General features: G+C 63.2%; 1 protein-coding gene across 3 annotated transcripts; it reads left to right on the top strand.

Moving 5' to 3' along the window:
- The first annotated feature begins 619 nt into the window (after positions 1-619).
- Positions 620-16,131, top strand: RHOBTB2 (Rho related BTB domain containing 2). Of its 3 annotated transcripts, XM_063358520.1 has the most exons (12): positions 662-693; positions 3,840-3,917; positions 5,437-5,823; positions 11,525-11,726; positions 11,906-12,009; positions 12,113-12,298; positions 12,394-13,418; positions 14,305-14,423; positions 14,508-14,658; positions 14,779-14,867; positions 15,055-15,160; positions 15,240-16,131. In XM_063358520.1, the coding sequence occupies exons 3-12, from the start codon at positions 5,792-5,794 to the stop codon at positions 15,476-15,478; spliced, it is 2,253 nt and encodes a 750-aa protein (XP_063214590.1). In that variant the 5' UTR covers positions 662-693; positions 3,840-3,917; positions 5,437-5,791; the 3' UTR covers positions 15,479-16,131. The 3 variants fall into 3 exon arrangements, with proteins under 3 accessions (XP_063214589.1, XP_063214590.1, XP_063214591.1); XM_063358519.1 differs by lacking the exon at positions 5,437-5,823 and having other exon boundaries at positions 620-693; XM_063358521.1 differs by lacking the exons at positions 662-693; positions 3,840-3,917; positions 5,437-5,823 and adding an exon at positions 7,299-7,572.
- The last annotated feature ends 4 nt before the right edge of the window (positions 16,132-16,135 follow it).

Below are 16,135 nucleotides of genomic sequence, written 5' to 3'. Positions count from 1 at the left end.
AGGGACCAGCAGCTCGTGGCCCCCAAAAGCCTCCCCCAACCTGTGCAGAAATGCCATTGCCAGCCCTGAGGATGCAGGGAGTATTTATTTTTCCAGCGGGAAAGGATTCCCCCCACATTTCTCACCCCGGCTGGCATTTTCCGTGTGTTTTATTCCACAGCCCATGTGGGAGAAATAGCAAGTGATTTGCAGAATTTAGGTGTAATCAAGGGCTCAAACATATTCCTTCACGCTTCCCGTCCATCCCTCCGTCCAGGTTCATTTTCTCCAGCTGCAATAATGGGAAGCATTTAGGAATGAGCCTGCAAGGCTTGGGAAGCATAGGGAAAAGGGATTTTTGGAAGCATAGGGAAATGGGATTTTTGGAAGCGTAGGGAAATGGGATTTTCGGGAGCGGGGAGGCGCGGATCCTGGCGCGTGCCGTGCCGCCGGCGCACCCAGAGCCGGGCTGAACGGCTCCGAGTGGAAAATTCCTGTCGGTTGAGCACGGATTGTGGTTCAACAGGTTTTAGTCCCAGCCCCTTTATTTGTGTCAGGGCAAAAACTCATCCCTAGGGCATTTGTTTGGATCACATGGGCGAGCATATAAAAATGGGTCCTACCTGTCCAGGCCAGTTAGCACCTTGGGAAAGCGAAGGCAGCTGCTGGACCGGAGGGGAGAAACGCGGGACGGTGCAGAGCCGGTGCACGCAGGTAACCGCGACGGCTGCCCGGAGCAAATTTAACCCCTATTTTTTCCCCAGGGCTTTGCCAGGGCCAGTCCCGGTAGCCACGCTGGGGTATGGCGACGCTGAGGGCTTTTCCCCCGTGCCGGGGAGCTGCGGGGGGTTGGAGGGGGATGCAAAGGGGTGTGAAGGTTGAAGGCTTGGAAATGGGTCGGTGGGTTGCACTGGAACGGAGGCAATTTGTGCCACAGGAGTGGCTTTAAGTGCCACCACGGGCCGTTTCCAGCCTGTTGGGCTGTGGGCTGGTGCAGAGCCTCCGCAGCGGGTGACGCTCGCAGCTCTTGGTTCCCTCCTTGCCCCTTCGCTCCCCTTCCAGCTGTGGAGAATTGGGCTGCCGGCCCCCGACGGGGCTCCGCCGGGCGCGTTGGTGGCAATCGGGGTTTAAGGAGTAGCCCGTGGCCAGTGCGGGTAGAGAGGAGAGCCCTTGGCCAGAGCCACGCGCGAGAAGACACCGAGGTTGGGGGGGCGAGGAGTCCTCCAGCGTGGGACGGATGCCACCCTGCTGTCCCACGGGAACGCAGCGGATAAAACCGGTGACTCTCCACGGCTGCTGTTTGCTGCTTCAATATGGGGTGTTGACGGCTCCTTGGCAGGGGGTTGGGAAGTCCACGAAGCCACCTGGTGCTGCTGTCACCTCCCTGGCCATCCCCTGCTGCCTGCGGGGTGACAGGCAGCACGGTTTGACCGGGAGCCGTTGGGGTAGGAAGTGGTTTTGGGGGCCGAGGTGCCGTTTCACAAGCAAAAGCACGAGGCACGGCCGTTCTCCCAGGGGCCACCACTTGCCACCGGGCTACACAGCTGGGAAAAAGGGTGATGCTCCCCCCTCACCCACCCATGAGCTTCTGCCGGGGGCTCTGGGACCCCAGAAGTTTTCTCCTTACCCAGCGTTGCTCCTTCCCCTCCCTCTGCTCACCGTCCCTCCTGGAGACAGTTGCTTAGAGACGGACTCCTTGCTCTTTGATTTTTTAATTAATTTTTTCTTTTTTTTTTTAAACGTGGAGATATTCAGGATCCCACAGAGCCCCCCACCCCAGACCATGCTCCGTGCCGGGTGCTGGCTGCTGGGGACGAGACCCAACAGGTTCCACGTTCCCCTTCTCGCTGAGCATCCGTCCCCGAGCTGCGGCAAACCACGCAGCCACCCACCCCGCACCCATCGCACCTCCCCGGGTGTCACGTGGGAATTAATTCCTTGGGGTTTTTTGCTCGGGGGGGTTATTTTCCTCCCCTGATGAAGGCCCTGGGCTCGTTGACAACCCTACCAGCCTATTTTTTGCCCTCCTCTCCCTAGCAAGAGAACCAGGAGGAAAAGGGAAAGAGAGAAGCCACAGGATGCGCCGTTATAAGAGGAACTTTCCCCAAATAGAAGCTTTTTGCAGTTTTTTCACGAGGCGTCAGCAGCTCTTAATACTGTATGAAGCTGTGAATACTGCATGAAGCCGCCGGCCAGCGGGGAGCCTGTAAATGTCTGGGGCTGCAGCTTCCCCCCTCCCCGAGCACAGGGCCGGCCGTACATACCCAAAATCCAGCTGGGATGGGGGGGAAAAGCCGCTGGAAGAGCAGCCTTAGCTATAATTTCATATCAGCAGCGCTTTCTGCATCAAGCAGGGCGGTGAATCCAATATATCCCAGCTGGAGGGTGCAGAAATCCTGCACGCTGTGGACTGAGACCTTGAATTTTGCCCTGACCTGGTTTTCAGCTGCCAAGGATCCGGCGGGAGAGCCCCAGATGTTCATTAGCTCTCCACGGGGATAAAGGGAGGGACGCTTTGCTGGTAGAATACGTTGCGTTTTACAGGAGTACACGGCTCCTGCTGGGTTTAAATATTTATAAACCCAGTGATGAATCCCTGAAATTCTGCAGTGGTGTGGATGGCAGGATGAGTTATCAGCCGCGGCGTATCAGGTGGCTGTATTTCAGGGCTGGGAGACGGGATCCGGCTGCGCACGCAGTGAATTTCCAAGGCGCCCCGATCTCCTGGCTCAGAGATACCCCCTGCTGCTCTGGCAGGACAGGGGATGGAAGACGCAGAAATGCTCTTTTTGCTTGTTTTAGACTTTCCCCTCTGGTATCGGCTCTTTTCTGGACTCTCCTTCCCAGTCCGCTCCCCGCCAGCGCGGTGGCACATCCCATAGTGCCGTCTCCAGTGGCACAAGGGTCCCTTTGCCCCCATCGCGGTTGGGTTGGACTTTGTCTTTTTGCAAAGTGCTGCTTGGAGGCTGGGTCCAAATGGATATTCAGCTCATAAAACCCATTTTTCTGGGCTGTGGCCTCCCTGTCTGGCCGGTGAGGGAAGGCTGAGCCCTCCCAGTCCTGCGGCGGGGCTGGGGAGCCCACCTGGAGCTTCCCTGAGCAAGGAGACCCCTTGGAGCATCCCCTGGGAAGAAAAGCTGCGGGATTTGGGGGTTTCAGGGCAGCGAAATGGAGGGGTGACTCTAATTGCTCTTCCCAGGGAAGGACCCAGCACTGCTCCGGGTCTCCGAAACCCACTCCCTGGTAGAAGCCAGGCTTCTGCTGGTTTTGCCAGGAGCGGAGCCCGGGCTGGACTCTGCTCCAGCCTGACGTGTGCTGGCAGCTTTGATCCGGTGCCGGCGGCAGGAGGGGACATCCCTGCTGCCCTGCCTCCCTCCGCAGCTCACAGCAGGGGAGTGCTGCTCAAAGCAAACCTGCCGGCGGGCTCGGTGGCCTGCTGGCCACCCTAGGAGCCAGCCACGTGCCCGCAGGGAAGGCTCCTAGCCCAAGGGTAAGGCGCTTGGAGAAGGGGGGTGGTAGGTGACCACCCTGGAGGCTGTCACTGGGACACCCAGCTTTGGTGAAAGGGGTGGGTGTTGCATATATCCGTATATCTCCATCTATATATCTCCCCCCTGGGGTGAAGGTGGCGGCGTGGGGACAGCAGGGCTGGCAGTGAGACGTCGGGACGGCGGGCAGAGCCGCTCGGTAGATGGGGGACAGCCCTCTCTGCCCGTGCAAGGCCACTCCTTGGCCATGCACTTGGCCACTTGCCTTCCCAAAGGCTTTCTGTCCCCGGCGTAGGGGGGTGCCACCATCCAGGAGGTGGCTTTAGGTTCTGAGGGGTGTTTTCACAGAGCCTTACCACCCTCTCCTTTCAGAGACTGCCAAGAGAAAGCGATGGAAAGCCCAGGGAAAGGCAGCCCCGCCGGGAAGATGACTGCCATGGCTCACAGCCTGTAAGTACCCTCCCGCCGCCGCGCCGGCTCCTCCAGCCTCCCCGCGCTGGCACTTTTCCTCCAGCCACTTTCTCCAGGGAACTTTGCTCTTTGCTCCCCTCCAACACGCACCGTCCCCACGGCGTCTCTTTTCCACACACACCCCCCGCCGGATAAGGTGGAAAACTGGTGGCAGGGCTTAGGGAAAGGCAGATCGCCGGTGGTGGGGGGCTGCGGGAACGCGTGGTCCGGGGCTGCCGGAGGGTGTCGGGGTGTCTCCCCACTGCAAATCCGCATTTGCCGGGGTGCTGCCGGCGAGGGATGCATTGCCTTGGTCTGTCACAGCCCTTCAGCCCTCCGCAAGGTGAATAATGGCTGAGCTCAGATTTATTTGGGGGTGAGGGCGGGGGGCACGGGTGGGCAGAGCTGGGAAGGCTGCAGAGCGTTGGCTGGCTGCTCCGAGGAGCGAGAGGCGAAGGGGTTTGCATCCCTGTATCCATGTCCCCCCGCAAGATGCGGGAGCAGCAGGGCAACCCCCGGCCCCCATCAAGGCTGGGCAGAGGTGCAGGAAGCACCTCGAAATGCTCCTGGAATTAAAGTCATAAAGTTTACAGGGGAGGGCACGGCCGGAGCAATGTCCGCTGGTGTCTGCGGTATCTGGGGAGCTTCTTCATTCCTTGCCGGGGAGGGGGAGACGGAGGGAGGAGGATGCTATGGGGTCAAAACGGGTGCCAGAGGTACGAGCTCACAGTTTGACCCGCAGTGCTCGGCCGTTGGGTTTGGAGCTCTTTGCCTGGGTGATTACGGAGCCGGGCAGATGGGAGCCCTTTGGGACCAGTTCAAGAGGCTTAAATCAGAGAGAGACGTGGGAGCAGAGAGCAAACGGCCTTTTAATTACAGCCCTGCCGGAGGCAGCGGTGCTGAGGGAGGGGAGATGTCACCGTGCCAGCACATGGGCAGAAATTTTTCCCTCTGAGGGTGGTTTCCCTGGCCCAGGTTGCCCAGAGAAGCTGTGGCTGCCCCATCCCTGGAGGGGTTCAAGGCCAGGTTGGCCGGGGCTTGGAGCAAGCTGGGCTGGTGGGAGGTGTCCCTGCCCAGGGCGGGGGGTGGCACTGGGTGGGCTTTAAGGTCCCTTCCCACCCAAACCATTCTGTGATTCTATGATTCTATGCCGTTCTGTGGGCAGATGTGCCATGCCATGGGTAGCTGTGCCATGCCATGGGTAGCCATGCCATACTATGGGTAGTCATGCCATACTATGGGTGGCCATACACCGTGCCACTATGGGCTTGCTAGGGAGTGGTGGGATGCAGCGAGTTGGCCGAGACTTGTGTTTCTCCTCCTCCGGAGCAGAGGAGCAGCCACATGCTCCGTAGATGTCCCCGAGCCCCTTCCCCTGCCCGGTGCCCTCCCCGGTGCCCGCCGCCACTGGCTCTCTGCTCCCGGCAAAGCCTCCTCCCGGGAAAGGGCCCGGAGCGAGCGCCGCAGGCCGGGGTGTTTCGACTGCGAGTGACAATTGTGCTTTTGTTTTGCCTGGCAGGGAGGGGGGCAGGCGGGAATTCTGCTGCCCAGAAAGCTGCCAGCAAGTCTTTACGCCACAATTAAGCACCTGCTACAAGAGAGCAAATAAGCCAAATCATGCGGGCTGGCAAAAAAGCTTTACGTGTTCCTTCCCCGTGACCCACTCCAAGAAGAAGAAAGCTCCAAGCTGCAGCTCGGCTGCTGGCAGCTCCCGGTTGCAGGGGAATAAATAGCTTTGCCGTGAAGCCGAGAGCTTCGCCGCCGGCTCGCGGTGCCGGCGTGGGCACGGAGGCAGCGCCGGGAGCTGCTTATGCCCGGCTCGAAAGCCAAAGGGCTCCCCCCTCCCCAAATAAGCGACTCCATCTCCTTCTGCTATGGAGAGAGAGATCCCCGTCCTGCGAGTTAGGTGAGGCGGGGGGCCGGGGAGTGGGGAAAGGTGCTGGGGGATTATTGGGGGGGCCGTGCCGGGCGGCTGCCAATGCAGAGGTGCGAGGTGAGGCGAGCGCGGCGGTTTTGACGTCGGGTGACGCGGCGTTGCATCAGTGCCGGCCACGCCGCGGGCTGCCAACCCGCCGGCCTGATCCGGGCGGAAAGGGAACCGGGAAGAAGGAAGGCGTGGGGGGGGCGTGGGGGGGGGGGGAAGGCCAAGCTTAAGCATGGCTCGGCGGAGGCGATGCGGGGGGGGGAACACACACACCACAGGCAGCGGAAAGCCTTGGGAGAGGATGGCGAAGCATCACATGATGCGGATATACGGGGTCAGAGCAGCGGGGCCAGCGTTGCCAGACGCCTTCCCGGCAGCCACGCTGCAAAGATGACTCTTGAGTTTTTTTTATGCCCTGAGGGGGGGTTGGGGGGCAGCCCTGGGGGGGGGGGGCTGCGGGGTGAGGAGGGGGCTGCGAGGAGCGCTGAGGGCTGGGCGTTCAAAGGCAGTACGGCAGCGTGTGGCCTGTGCTCGGGGAGCACGGATGGATGGCTCAGTTCTGCGCCCCCCCCCGCCAACCCCGCCACCGGGAAACAGCCCCACGAGGGGCTGGGGGTGCTCGGGCCGGGGGGGGGGGGACGGTCTGGGGCTTGTGAGCAGTCGCATGAGGGGTCTCCCCCTTGTGCACAGCCCCATCCTCAGCCTGGCAGCACCACCAGCACCGTGCGCGGCTCAGCTGGGACCCCGGGGGGGCGGGGGGGGGGGGGTGTGGCAGCCCTGGGCAGCCCCCGTGCAAGAAGGGGAGGGGGAAAGGTGCTCAGAGGAGGGGGCAGGCAGGGGGTGCCCCCCCCTTCCCGGTGGCGAGGGGGTCGGGTGGGGACGGGGGATGAGATGCAGGGGGAGGACGAGGGTCGGATGCACGGATGATGGAGGGCAGGGTGGGGGTCCCATGCAGGGGAGGGTTAGGGGCAGGATGGAGACCTGTCCTGGGCAGGGCTGGGGGGCAGGATAAGGGTCCCCCATGCAGGGCAGGATTGGGGGGGGGCAGGATGGAGACCCCTGCGAGGGAGGGTTAGGGGTAGGATAGAGACCCATCCCGGGCAGGACTGGGGGGCAGGATGGGGTTCGCCCATGCAGGGCAGGATTGAAAGTGGGGGGCAAGTTTAGAGTGGGGGGGCAAGATTGGAGGGGGGGGGCAGGATGGGTGTCCCCCATGCGGGGCAGGATTGGGGGGGGGGGGGCCAGGATGGAGACCCCTGCGAGGGAGGGTTAGGGGCAGGATCGGGCCCCCCCCGCGCTGAGCCGCCCCATCGCCGCTGCCGGCCCGCAGCCCCCCCCCCGCTCCGTGCACCCCCCCCCCCCGCTCTGTCTCAGCCAATGGGCGGCCTTGGGGGGGGGGGGGGTGAGGGGGGGGGCGGGGCTTTGGTCGGGGCCGCTTGTTTTTTGTGAATGAAAAGGCGGGGCGGGCCCGACTGCAGCGCGCCGCTCCGCGCAGGGCTCCGCGCAGGGCTGGAGGCGCCAGCGGGCCGCGGATGCGGAGTGTTGCGGGGGGGCGGCGGCGGCGGCGGCGGTCGTTGAGGTGCCGGCATGGGCCCCCGCGCCCCAGGCCCTGAGCCGCGCAGCGCGGCGCCCAGGCGCGCAGAGAACAGCCGCGCAACTTGCGCCGTGGCCATGTCCGGAGGGGCGAGCCCGGCCCCGGCCCCTGGGAGCCGCCGCTTCGTCTGTGTTGGTGTAAGTACCGCGGATCCCACCTCCCCTACCCTCCCCGCCCCCCCCCCCCCCCCCCCCCCCGGCCCCCGCTACCTCTCCGCACCCCGCTCCGCCTCCGCGCATCCCGCCCGCCCCGGCTCCGGGGACAAGGCGAGGGCCCGGTCCCTTCGCGATGCGCCCGCCGCCGCTTTGCGATGTCCCTCACCCCCGGCCTGGGGGCTTCCAGCACCCCCCCGGCCCCCCTTGCGATGCTCCCCACCCGGCCCCGGGGCAAACCGCACCCCAAAATACCCTTGCGAGGCCCCGCACCCCCGGCCTGGGGGCTCCCCAGCCCCCTTGCGATGTCCCGCACCCCCGATCCGGGTGCTCCCAGCACCCTCGGCCCTCTTGAAACGTCCTGCACCCCCGATCCGGGTGCTACGAGCACCCCAGACCCCATTGCAATGCCCTGCACCCGGTCCTGGTGCTCCCTGGCCCCCTTGCAACGTCCCGCACCTCCAATCTGGGTGCTCCGAGCATCCCTGGCACCTTTGCAAAGCCCTGCACCCGGCCCCGGCGCTCCCGAGCTCCCTCACACCCGGCCTGGGTGCGCTGAGCACCCCCAGACCCCCTTGCAATGCCCCATACCCCCAGCCTAGCTGCTCCCCAGCCTCCTCACGATGTCCTGCACCCCTGATCCGGGTGCTCCGAGCACCCTCGAGCCCCCTTGCAATGCCCTGCACCTGGTCCTGGTGCTCCCTGCCCTCCTTGCAATGCCCTGCACCCCCAATCTGGGTGTTATGAGCTTCCTTGCCCCCCTTGCAATGCCCTGCACCCCCAGCCTGGGTGCTCTGAGCATCTCCAAGCCCCCTCGCAATGCCCTGCACCCAGTCCCGGTGCTCCCTGTCCGCCTTGCAATGTCCTGCACCCCCAGCCTGGGTGCTCCAAGCACCCCCAGCCCCATCGCAGTGCCCAGCTCCTGGTCCTTCGGCTCCCTGCCCTCCCTCTGTACCCCCAATCCGGGTGCTCTGAGCACCCCCGGCCCCTCTTGCAATGCCCCATGCCCCTAGTCTGGGTGATCCGAGCACCCCCAGCCCCTTTGCAAAGCCCTGCACCCCCAGTCTGGGTGCTCTGAGCACCCCTGACCCCCCTTTCAATGCCCCACACCCCCAATCTGGGTGCTCCGAGCACCCCCAGCCCCTTTGCAAAGCCCCGGTGCCCCCGTCCCGCCGTGTCCCCTGTCCCCGGTGCGGTGGACGGTTCCGACCGTGCTGCAGCCCCGCTGGGGGCCCCGTTCCCGCACCACCCCCCCACTGCGGCCTGCACAGCCCCGGCTTCATCCCCGAGGCTGCCCGGGCCCCATCTCACCCCCACCCCAAAGCAGCCGGGAGGATCACGGGGGTTGCCACATTATTTTTGTGCATTGCTGCTGGTTTGGGGCAATTTCCCCCTAGTTTGGGGGCTCTCCGTCCCTCTCGAGGTGCGGGATGGAGGATTTTTAGCCTGGGAGTTGCTAGGCGACGGCTCCCGGGGGTGATGGTGCAGTTGCCGTGGCAACCACAGGCTGGGCAGCCTGGAAGGAGCAATTTTGGGGTTTTCCATGTGTGTGTGTGGGTGATTTGGGTGCCCGTGGTTTGGGTGGGGGGCTGCAGCGGGCAGGGAGAGCGGGGCTGGGGGGGCGCTGCTGCCCAGAGGAGCCCTGCATCCCAAGGAAAGGCGTTTGCTGGGGGGGGAGCTCCGATGTTTCGGCATCTCAGGTTATTTCTTGCTCTCCGGTGGGTTTCGGAGCTGTCCCCAGGAGAGAGGTGGGGGGTGGAAGGCAGGGAGGGGGGGGCTGCGGAGGTGGCAGCTTGGACCTGCCAAAATTGTCCCTGCGAAAAGGCTCAGCCCCCTCCCGGGGTGATGTCTGGTGGGTGGGGGGCTGTGAGCCACCCCCGTGGGGCCACCAGAGTTCCCCAACGTGCTTCTGCTTTATTTGGAGCCTTCGTTTTTTGCCCGCTGCTCTTCCCCTCTTCCCTTCCTCGCCACAGGCGCTGATCCCGTTACCATTTATCCCTTAATTCCCTCGGTGCTCCGGATTTTCCGAGCAGGCTCCCAAGCCCCCCGGCGGTCGGCTGGGTGCGAGCTGAGGTCCCCACGCGGGGCAAGCATCCAGGTTGCCAGCCACGGTTGTCATCTCTGTGTGCCTTCTCCCCCCCTCTCCCCGCATCGCCTGAATGAGCTCGGTGGAATTGGGAGCGCGGCTGGCCCTAAAAATAACCCCAGCGAAGCGCTAACAACCCCCCCGGACACCCCCCGATCCCTGGGAGGAGTGGGGGGACCAGGGATGCTGGTGGAGGGGGATGCGTGAGATGGAAACGCATTTCCAAGGGCTAACGGGGAAGGAGACAGCATGCCCTGGCTCCTTTTCGCCCCAGGAGGGTGCGATTCCCGGTTTGCGATGCCCTTAGCAGACAGCATTCCCCGCATCCCAAAGGATGGAGGGGACGCGGCAACTCGGCGAAGTTTTGCCGTGGGACCCGCCGACGCCGGGGCGCTGGCACCTCGAGCCACCTGGATTTGCGCCACCCGCCTTTTGCCGACGCTTGCCCACGAGGCTGGTGGCCCGATCCCGCCTCTGGCTAGCCACCTCCTGCAGGCTGGTGTAGCCAGGTGTGCTCAGGGAGCTTGGCGCGCGGGAGGGAGGTGCTAACATTGGGAAGTCCTTGCCAGGCTGCTAGTTTTAGGGAGCTGCGTCCGTGGTCCCCGCGTGCAGGGCTCGGTTGCCATCGTTACCGGGTATTTTAGCTCACTGGAGCCTTTGCGCTGGTGGTTTATTATAGCAGCTCGGGAGGCCGGTGCCGGGAGGGGGTGACAAGGGTGAAGAGATCCGCGGCTTCGGGGAAGTTCAGAGCAAATTGGGATGTGGGGTGTCGGGTGGGTTTTTTTTTGTCCTTCTCCCCTTTCCCTCCATCTTCCCCCTGGAAATCTCATGCATCCCTGGTTTAACGCGGCGATGAGTTAATTCTGGCTGATTTAGCCAGGTGGCACACCTGGGCACCCCCGTTTGCAAGGACACGGGCGCTTTGCGTCGGCTTCGTAGCACCCATAGCACCAACCTCCCTCTCGGGAGGGTTCGGTGGTTCTAGGAGGCCCAGCTTGGACCATCGCTGGTCCTGGGAGGCCGAGCAATACTGGGAGCCTTCCCAAACCCGACGGGTGCTGAGCCCCCTGGAAAAGTAACGAGTTTTTTCTCCTTTGCTGCTCTGGGGAGCAAACATCCCCTCTGGGAACGGGGTGGGAAAAAGGGGGTGTGGAGGAACCAGATCCTGGTGCTCCCCCCAGCCAGGCAGGCGGCGAGGCTGGCAGTGCCGGGGCGTGCGTTCGGTCAGGCGGATCTGGAAGCTTCGTTTGCAAACGCTGGAGAGGGAGAAAGGGGAAAGGAGGAGGGGTGAAAAGGGAAAAAAAAAAAAAAAAAAAGAAGAGAAAAAAAAAAAAACCCAGCCTCATCTCACATGAACAAGCATGAGCCAGGGCCGGAGAGACGGGGAGGGAGGAGGGTCGAGTCTAACGCAGGGCATGTGTCTGACGCGCGGCAGAGCGACGCACGCTGCCACGAGAACATTAAATTTTAAAGGGGACCGGCGGGGAGCGCGAGGCGGGGAGGGCTGGGCAGCTGCCTTCGCTCCCTGCCTTCGCCGGGGCTGCCGGCCGCTGCAGAGCTTCCCCCGCGCTGCGAAGGGCCGGCGGCTCCGAGCGTGAGCATCAGCAGCATCCTGTTGCTTTGCCTTCCCCGGCATCCCCTTCCCCGGCGTCCCCTTCTCCCCCTTCCCCGGCGTCCCCTTCTCCCCCTTCCCCGGCGTCCCCTTCTCCCCCTTCCCCGGCGTCCCCTTCTCCCCCTTTCCCGTCCCCTTCTCCTTCCCCATCCCATCCCAACACATCTCCCCCCCCTCCCCACCCCCCAGCTCATCCCAGCCATATTTGCTGACCCCCTCCTTCCCTCCGCCCCCCGCAGGTCCCAATTAATGGATTCTGACATGGATTATGAGAGGCCAAACGTAGAAACTATCAAGTGCGTCGTGGTCGGGGACAACGCAGTGGGCAAGACCCGGCTCATCTGTGCCCGTGCCTGCAATGCCACGCTGACCCAGTACCAGCTCCTCGCCACCCACGTGCCCACGGTGTGGGCCATCGACCAGTACCGCGTCTGCCAGGAGGTGAGAGGAGGGATGCCGGGGGTGGGGGGGACTCGGCCCATGGGTGCCCCACGGGAAGCCCAAGGAGATGGAGTTGCATCCTCCCCGTGGGGGAACTGTGAATTCCTCCTGGCCTGCGGTGGGGACAGCCCCGCTCTCGCAGGGCTGAAGGACTCAGGATGGTGTTTCTGTTCCCGCAGGTGCTGGAGCGCTCCCGGGATGTGGTAGACGATGTTAGCGTGTCCTTGCGGCTCTGGGACACCTTTGGTGACCACCACAAAGACAGGCGCTTTGCCTATGGCAGGTAGGGGAGAGGCAGAGCCTCGTGCGGGGAGGGAGGGCAATGCCGAAGCACGGCGGGGTTGGCTCCATCGCCAAGCTGGACCTTGACCCTCCTCTCCTCGCAGGTCCGACGTTGTGGTTCTGTGCTTCTCCATCGCTAACCCCAACTCCCTGCACCATGTGAAGACCATGTGGTACCCAGAGATCAAGCACTTCTGTCCCCGCGCGCCCGTCATCCTGGTGGGCTGCCAGCTCGACCTGCGCTACGCCGACCTGGAGGCCGTCAATCGGGCACGGCGACCCTTGGCCAGGTGGGACTCTTGTGCCCCATTGTCCATGCCTGCCCAATGCTTTCTCCTTACCACGCGTCTGAAGAGGTCTCTTCGTTATCTCCCCTCTTTTTCAGGCCAATCAAACCTAACGAGATCCTTCCCCCGGAGAAGGGGAGGGAGGTAGCCAAGGAGTTGGGGATCCCCTATTACGAGACAAGTGTGGTGGCCCAGTTTGGCATCAAGGACGTCTTTGACAATGCCATCCGTGCCGCCCTCATCTCCCGCCGCCACCTGCAGTTCTGGAAGTCCCACCTCCGCAATGTGCAGCGACCCCTGCTCCAAGCCCCCTTCCTGCCCCCCAAACCCCCTCCGCCCATCATCATGGTCCCAGACCCCCCTTCCAACAATGAGGAGCGCCCAGCCCACCTCTTGGAGGACCCCCTGTGCGCGGACGTCATCCTGGTGCTGCAAGAGAAGATCAAAATCTACGCACACAAGATCTACCTCTCCACCTCCTCCTCCAAATTTTACGACCTGTTCCTCATGGACCTGAGCGAGGAGGACCAGCAGAGCACCACGGGGCATGGCTTCGGGGTGGCCGTCACCGCGGCCGCCGAGCGGATGCTGCACCAAGAGGAGAGGCACCACGGGCGGGATTTCCTCCTCCGAGCCGCTAGCTTTGATATCTGCGAGAGCACCGAGGAGGCTGGATCCGGCCAGCGAAAACCGTGCCTTAGAGCCTCCACCAGTGATGGCATCCTGCGGGGCAACCGCTACGAGAACGGGGAGCGCGGGCTGCGGCGGGGAAGGGACCTCTCCTCTTGGAGCCGGGCTTTCACCAGCATCCAGGAGGAGATGGCAGAAGACCCGCTGACCTACAAGTCCAAGCTCATGGTGGTGGTGAAGATGGATGCTTCCATCCAGCCGGGTCCTTTCCGGGCCGTGCTGAAGTACCTGTACACAGGGGAGCTGGATGAGAACGAGCGGGACCTCATGCACATTGCTCACATCGCTGAGCTGCTGGAGGTGTTCGACCTCCGCATGATGGTGGCCAACATCCTCAACAACGAGGCGTTCATGAACCAGGAGATCACCAAAGCCTTCCACGTCCGGAGGACCAACCGGGTGAAGGAATGCCTGGCCAAGGGGACTTTCTCGGGTATGACCCCGGGCCGAGGGGGAGGACCATCCGTGGCACCCCACCTCATCCTCAGATGGATGGGGGGCTCGGAGCTCCTGGCTTTGCCCCACGCGTGAGCAGGGCGGCCGTGCCGTGGGTCAGCAGGCGCTCACTCGCCTTCCCTGGGGTTTTTGCTCACGCTTTGCGTTTCTGGGATTTTTATAGCTTTTGGTTTTTTTTCCCAGAAAGTGGGAGTGTAATGGCCCTTCCCCAGGGTTTCCTGCTCCCCGGCCCGTCTGACAGCTCGGTTTGTTTACGGGAGAGCAGCAAAAGCGACTTCCTTCCCTCCCGGGCCCAGATTTTCACAGGGTCATCTGATTTATGAGGAGTACCGTGCCCTTGGTAGGACTTCCCCAGCTCTCCACCAAGCACCACATGCCCCCGGCTTGTGCCGTGGTGCTGCGGGGTGACATCCCGGGGGGGAACGTGTGAACATCCCAACCTCCCTCCGGCCGAATTTGTTTCAGGAGGATGGACCTTGATGTGGTCGAGCTGTCACGGTCAGGGGACAGATGCGTGCTGGCCCCTGGCGCGCCTCGGGGAGAAGCCCTGGTGCGGGGGGGAGGCGGGGGCAGGAGATCCCTATTGTCCTTCCCAGCTCCCCCAAGGACTCGAGCTCGGGCAAGACATTTGCCTCCTGGGTTTTCCCCTTTGTGTCGTGGTGTGCCTTGGGAAAACCCCTCAGAAGAGCCGGACCGTCCCACCATGACCCTTCCCTGAGCTCCTCCAAGCCGGTGGAGGACGCTGGGAAAAAAAGAAATAGAGATCTTTAGGACAAAGTATAGGATACATGTTTTGTGGAAGGGGATGGCTGAGCCCCAGGTGATGGGGACAGTCCCAGTAGCATCCCTCTGCTTGTCCCCAGATGTCACCTTCGTGCTGGATGACGGTGCTATCAGTGCCCACAAGCCCCTGCTCATCTCCAGCTGCGACTGGATGGCCGCCATGTTCGGCGGCCCCTTCGTGGAGAGCTCCACCAACGAGGTGAGGAAAGAGCCCGGGATTTGTCCCGGGAGGGTGGGACAGCTGGGGACGGCCGTGGGGTGACAGCCGGTGCGTGTCCCGCAGGTGGCACTTCCTTACACCAGCAAGAGCTGCATGCGGGCGGTGCTGGAGTACCTCTACACCGGGCAGTTCAGCTCCAGCCCCGACCTCGACGACATGAAGCTCATCATCCTCGCCAACCGCCTCTGCCTGCCACATCTGGTGGCCCTCACCGGTGAGTCGGGGTGGCTGCAGCAGGACGGGGTCCTCCCCCTGTCCCCAAGCTTGGTGGCAGCTCAATGCGTTCGCTGCCACCCCATCCCAGCCGCCCTGTAACCCCGCGTGTCCCCCACAGAGCAGTACACCGTCACCGGTCTGATGGAGGCAGCACAGATGATGGTGGACATCGATGGGGACGTGCTCGTGTTCCTGGAGCTGGCTCAGGTAGGACATGGTGGGACAGGACCCACGAGGTGCTGGGTGGTGCCATGCAGAGGGGTCCGGCAGCTCCGGGGGATGATGGAGCCCTGGCAGAGAGGACAACCGGGTCTGGTCTTGGATGTCCGTGGAGGAATAGAGTGAATTCCTCCTGCTCCCGTGGTGGCTCTGACATGGGCTCCATCTCTTCCAGTTCCACTGCGCCTACCAGCTCGCCGACTGGTGCCTCCATCACATCTGCACCAACTACAACAACGTCTGCCGCAAATTCCCCCGGGACATGAAGGCCATGTCGGGAGGTGAGCGGGGGCCAGGGCGGGGTGACGGGGGTCCTGGTGGTCCCGGTGCTGTCCTCACACCCCCCGCTTCTCCCCGCAGAGAACCAGGAGTACTTCGAGAAGCACCGCTGGCCGCCGGTGTGGTACCTGAAGGAGGAGGATCACTACCAGCGGGCGAAGAAGGAGCGGGAGAAGGAAGACTACCTCCACCTCAAACGGCAGCCCAAGAGGCGGTGGCTCTTCTGGAACGCCTCCTCCTCTCCTTCCTCCTCTCCTTCATCGTCGGCAGCCACAGCCTCCTCTTCCTCCCCCTCCTCCTCCTCCTCGGCTGTGGTTTGAAAGCCCGTCCTTGCCCTGGCTCCAGCATCCCTGGGAGGAGACGGGGAGGAGGAGGAAGAGGGGGATGACCTGCCCCAGCGCCAGGCGTGGAGCGGACGCCACTGGCCGCAGCCCCGCAGGACACGGCGGTAGCGGGGGGGCCCGTCCCCGCGGAGGGGCTCGGGGCCGGGCACCAGCCCCCCGGCGCTCCTGGAGCCCTGCTCTCCCCGCGCCGCGGGGACCCAGACCCCAGAGCAGAGACCGAGCAGCAGGAGAAACTCACGTTTACAGGAGCACGAGGGCTGCGTTATGGTTTTATTTGGGTTTTTGGGTTTTTTTTCTTTTGGATTTTTTTTTTTTTTTTTTTTTTTGGAACATCAGCAGCATGAGGAAGAAGAAGAAACCCATCCCGCTTCCACTTCAATTTGTAACCAGAAGCTGCAGGATATAGTTTGGTTGCCTGACGGCATCTCAGCACCCCCGGGCAACTGGAGCCGCGGCGGGGGTCCTGCCACCCCCTTCGACTTGCAGCAGGGTCAGGCAGGGTGCAGGGGACCCCCCCCATCCCCAAATGCCTCTGCAGGCACTGCAGCATCCCTCCTTCTGCTCACAAGTGGGGGTCTCTCCTAATTCAGGGAGCGGGAGGGGACAGGAGCCCTCTCCTCCCTGCCTCTGTGA

The sequence above is a fragment of the Chroicocephalus ridibundus genome, chromosome 23 (genome assembly GCF_963924245.1).
Source record: "Chroicocephalus ridibundus chromosome 23, bChrRid1.1, whole genome shotgun sequence".
Classification (NCBI taxonomy): Eukaryota; Metazoa; Chordata; class Aves; order Charadriiformes; family Laridae; genus Chroicocephalus; species Chroicocephalus ridibundus.
This window is presented reverse-complemented; position numbering and strand designations above follow the sequence as displayed.

Excerpts from the sequence above, each read along its gene's own strand:
- RHOBTB2 (XM_063358519.1), top strand. The coding sequence starts at position 3,859 with ATGGAAAGCCCAGGGAAAGGCAGCCCCGCCGGGAAGATGACTGCCATG. Across the intron at positions 12,010-12,112 it reads AGGCGCTTTGCCTATGGCAG|GTCCGACGTTGTGGTTCTGT; the intron begins GTAGGGGAGAGG and ends CTCTCCTCGCAG. Across the intron at positions 12,299-12,393 it reads GCACGGCGACCCTTGGCCAG|GCCAATCAAACCTAACGAGA; the intron begins GTGGGACTCTTG and ends CCTCTTTTTCAG.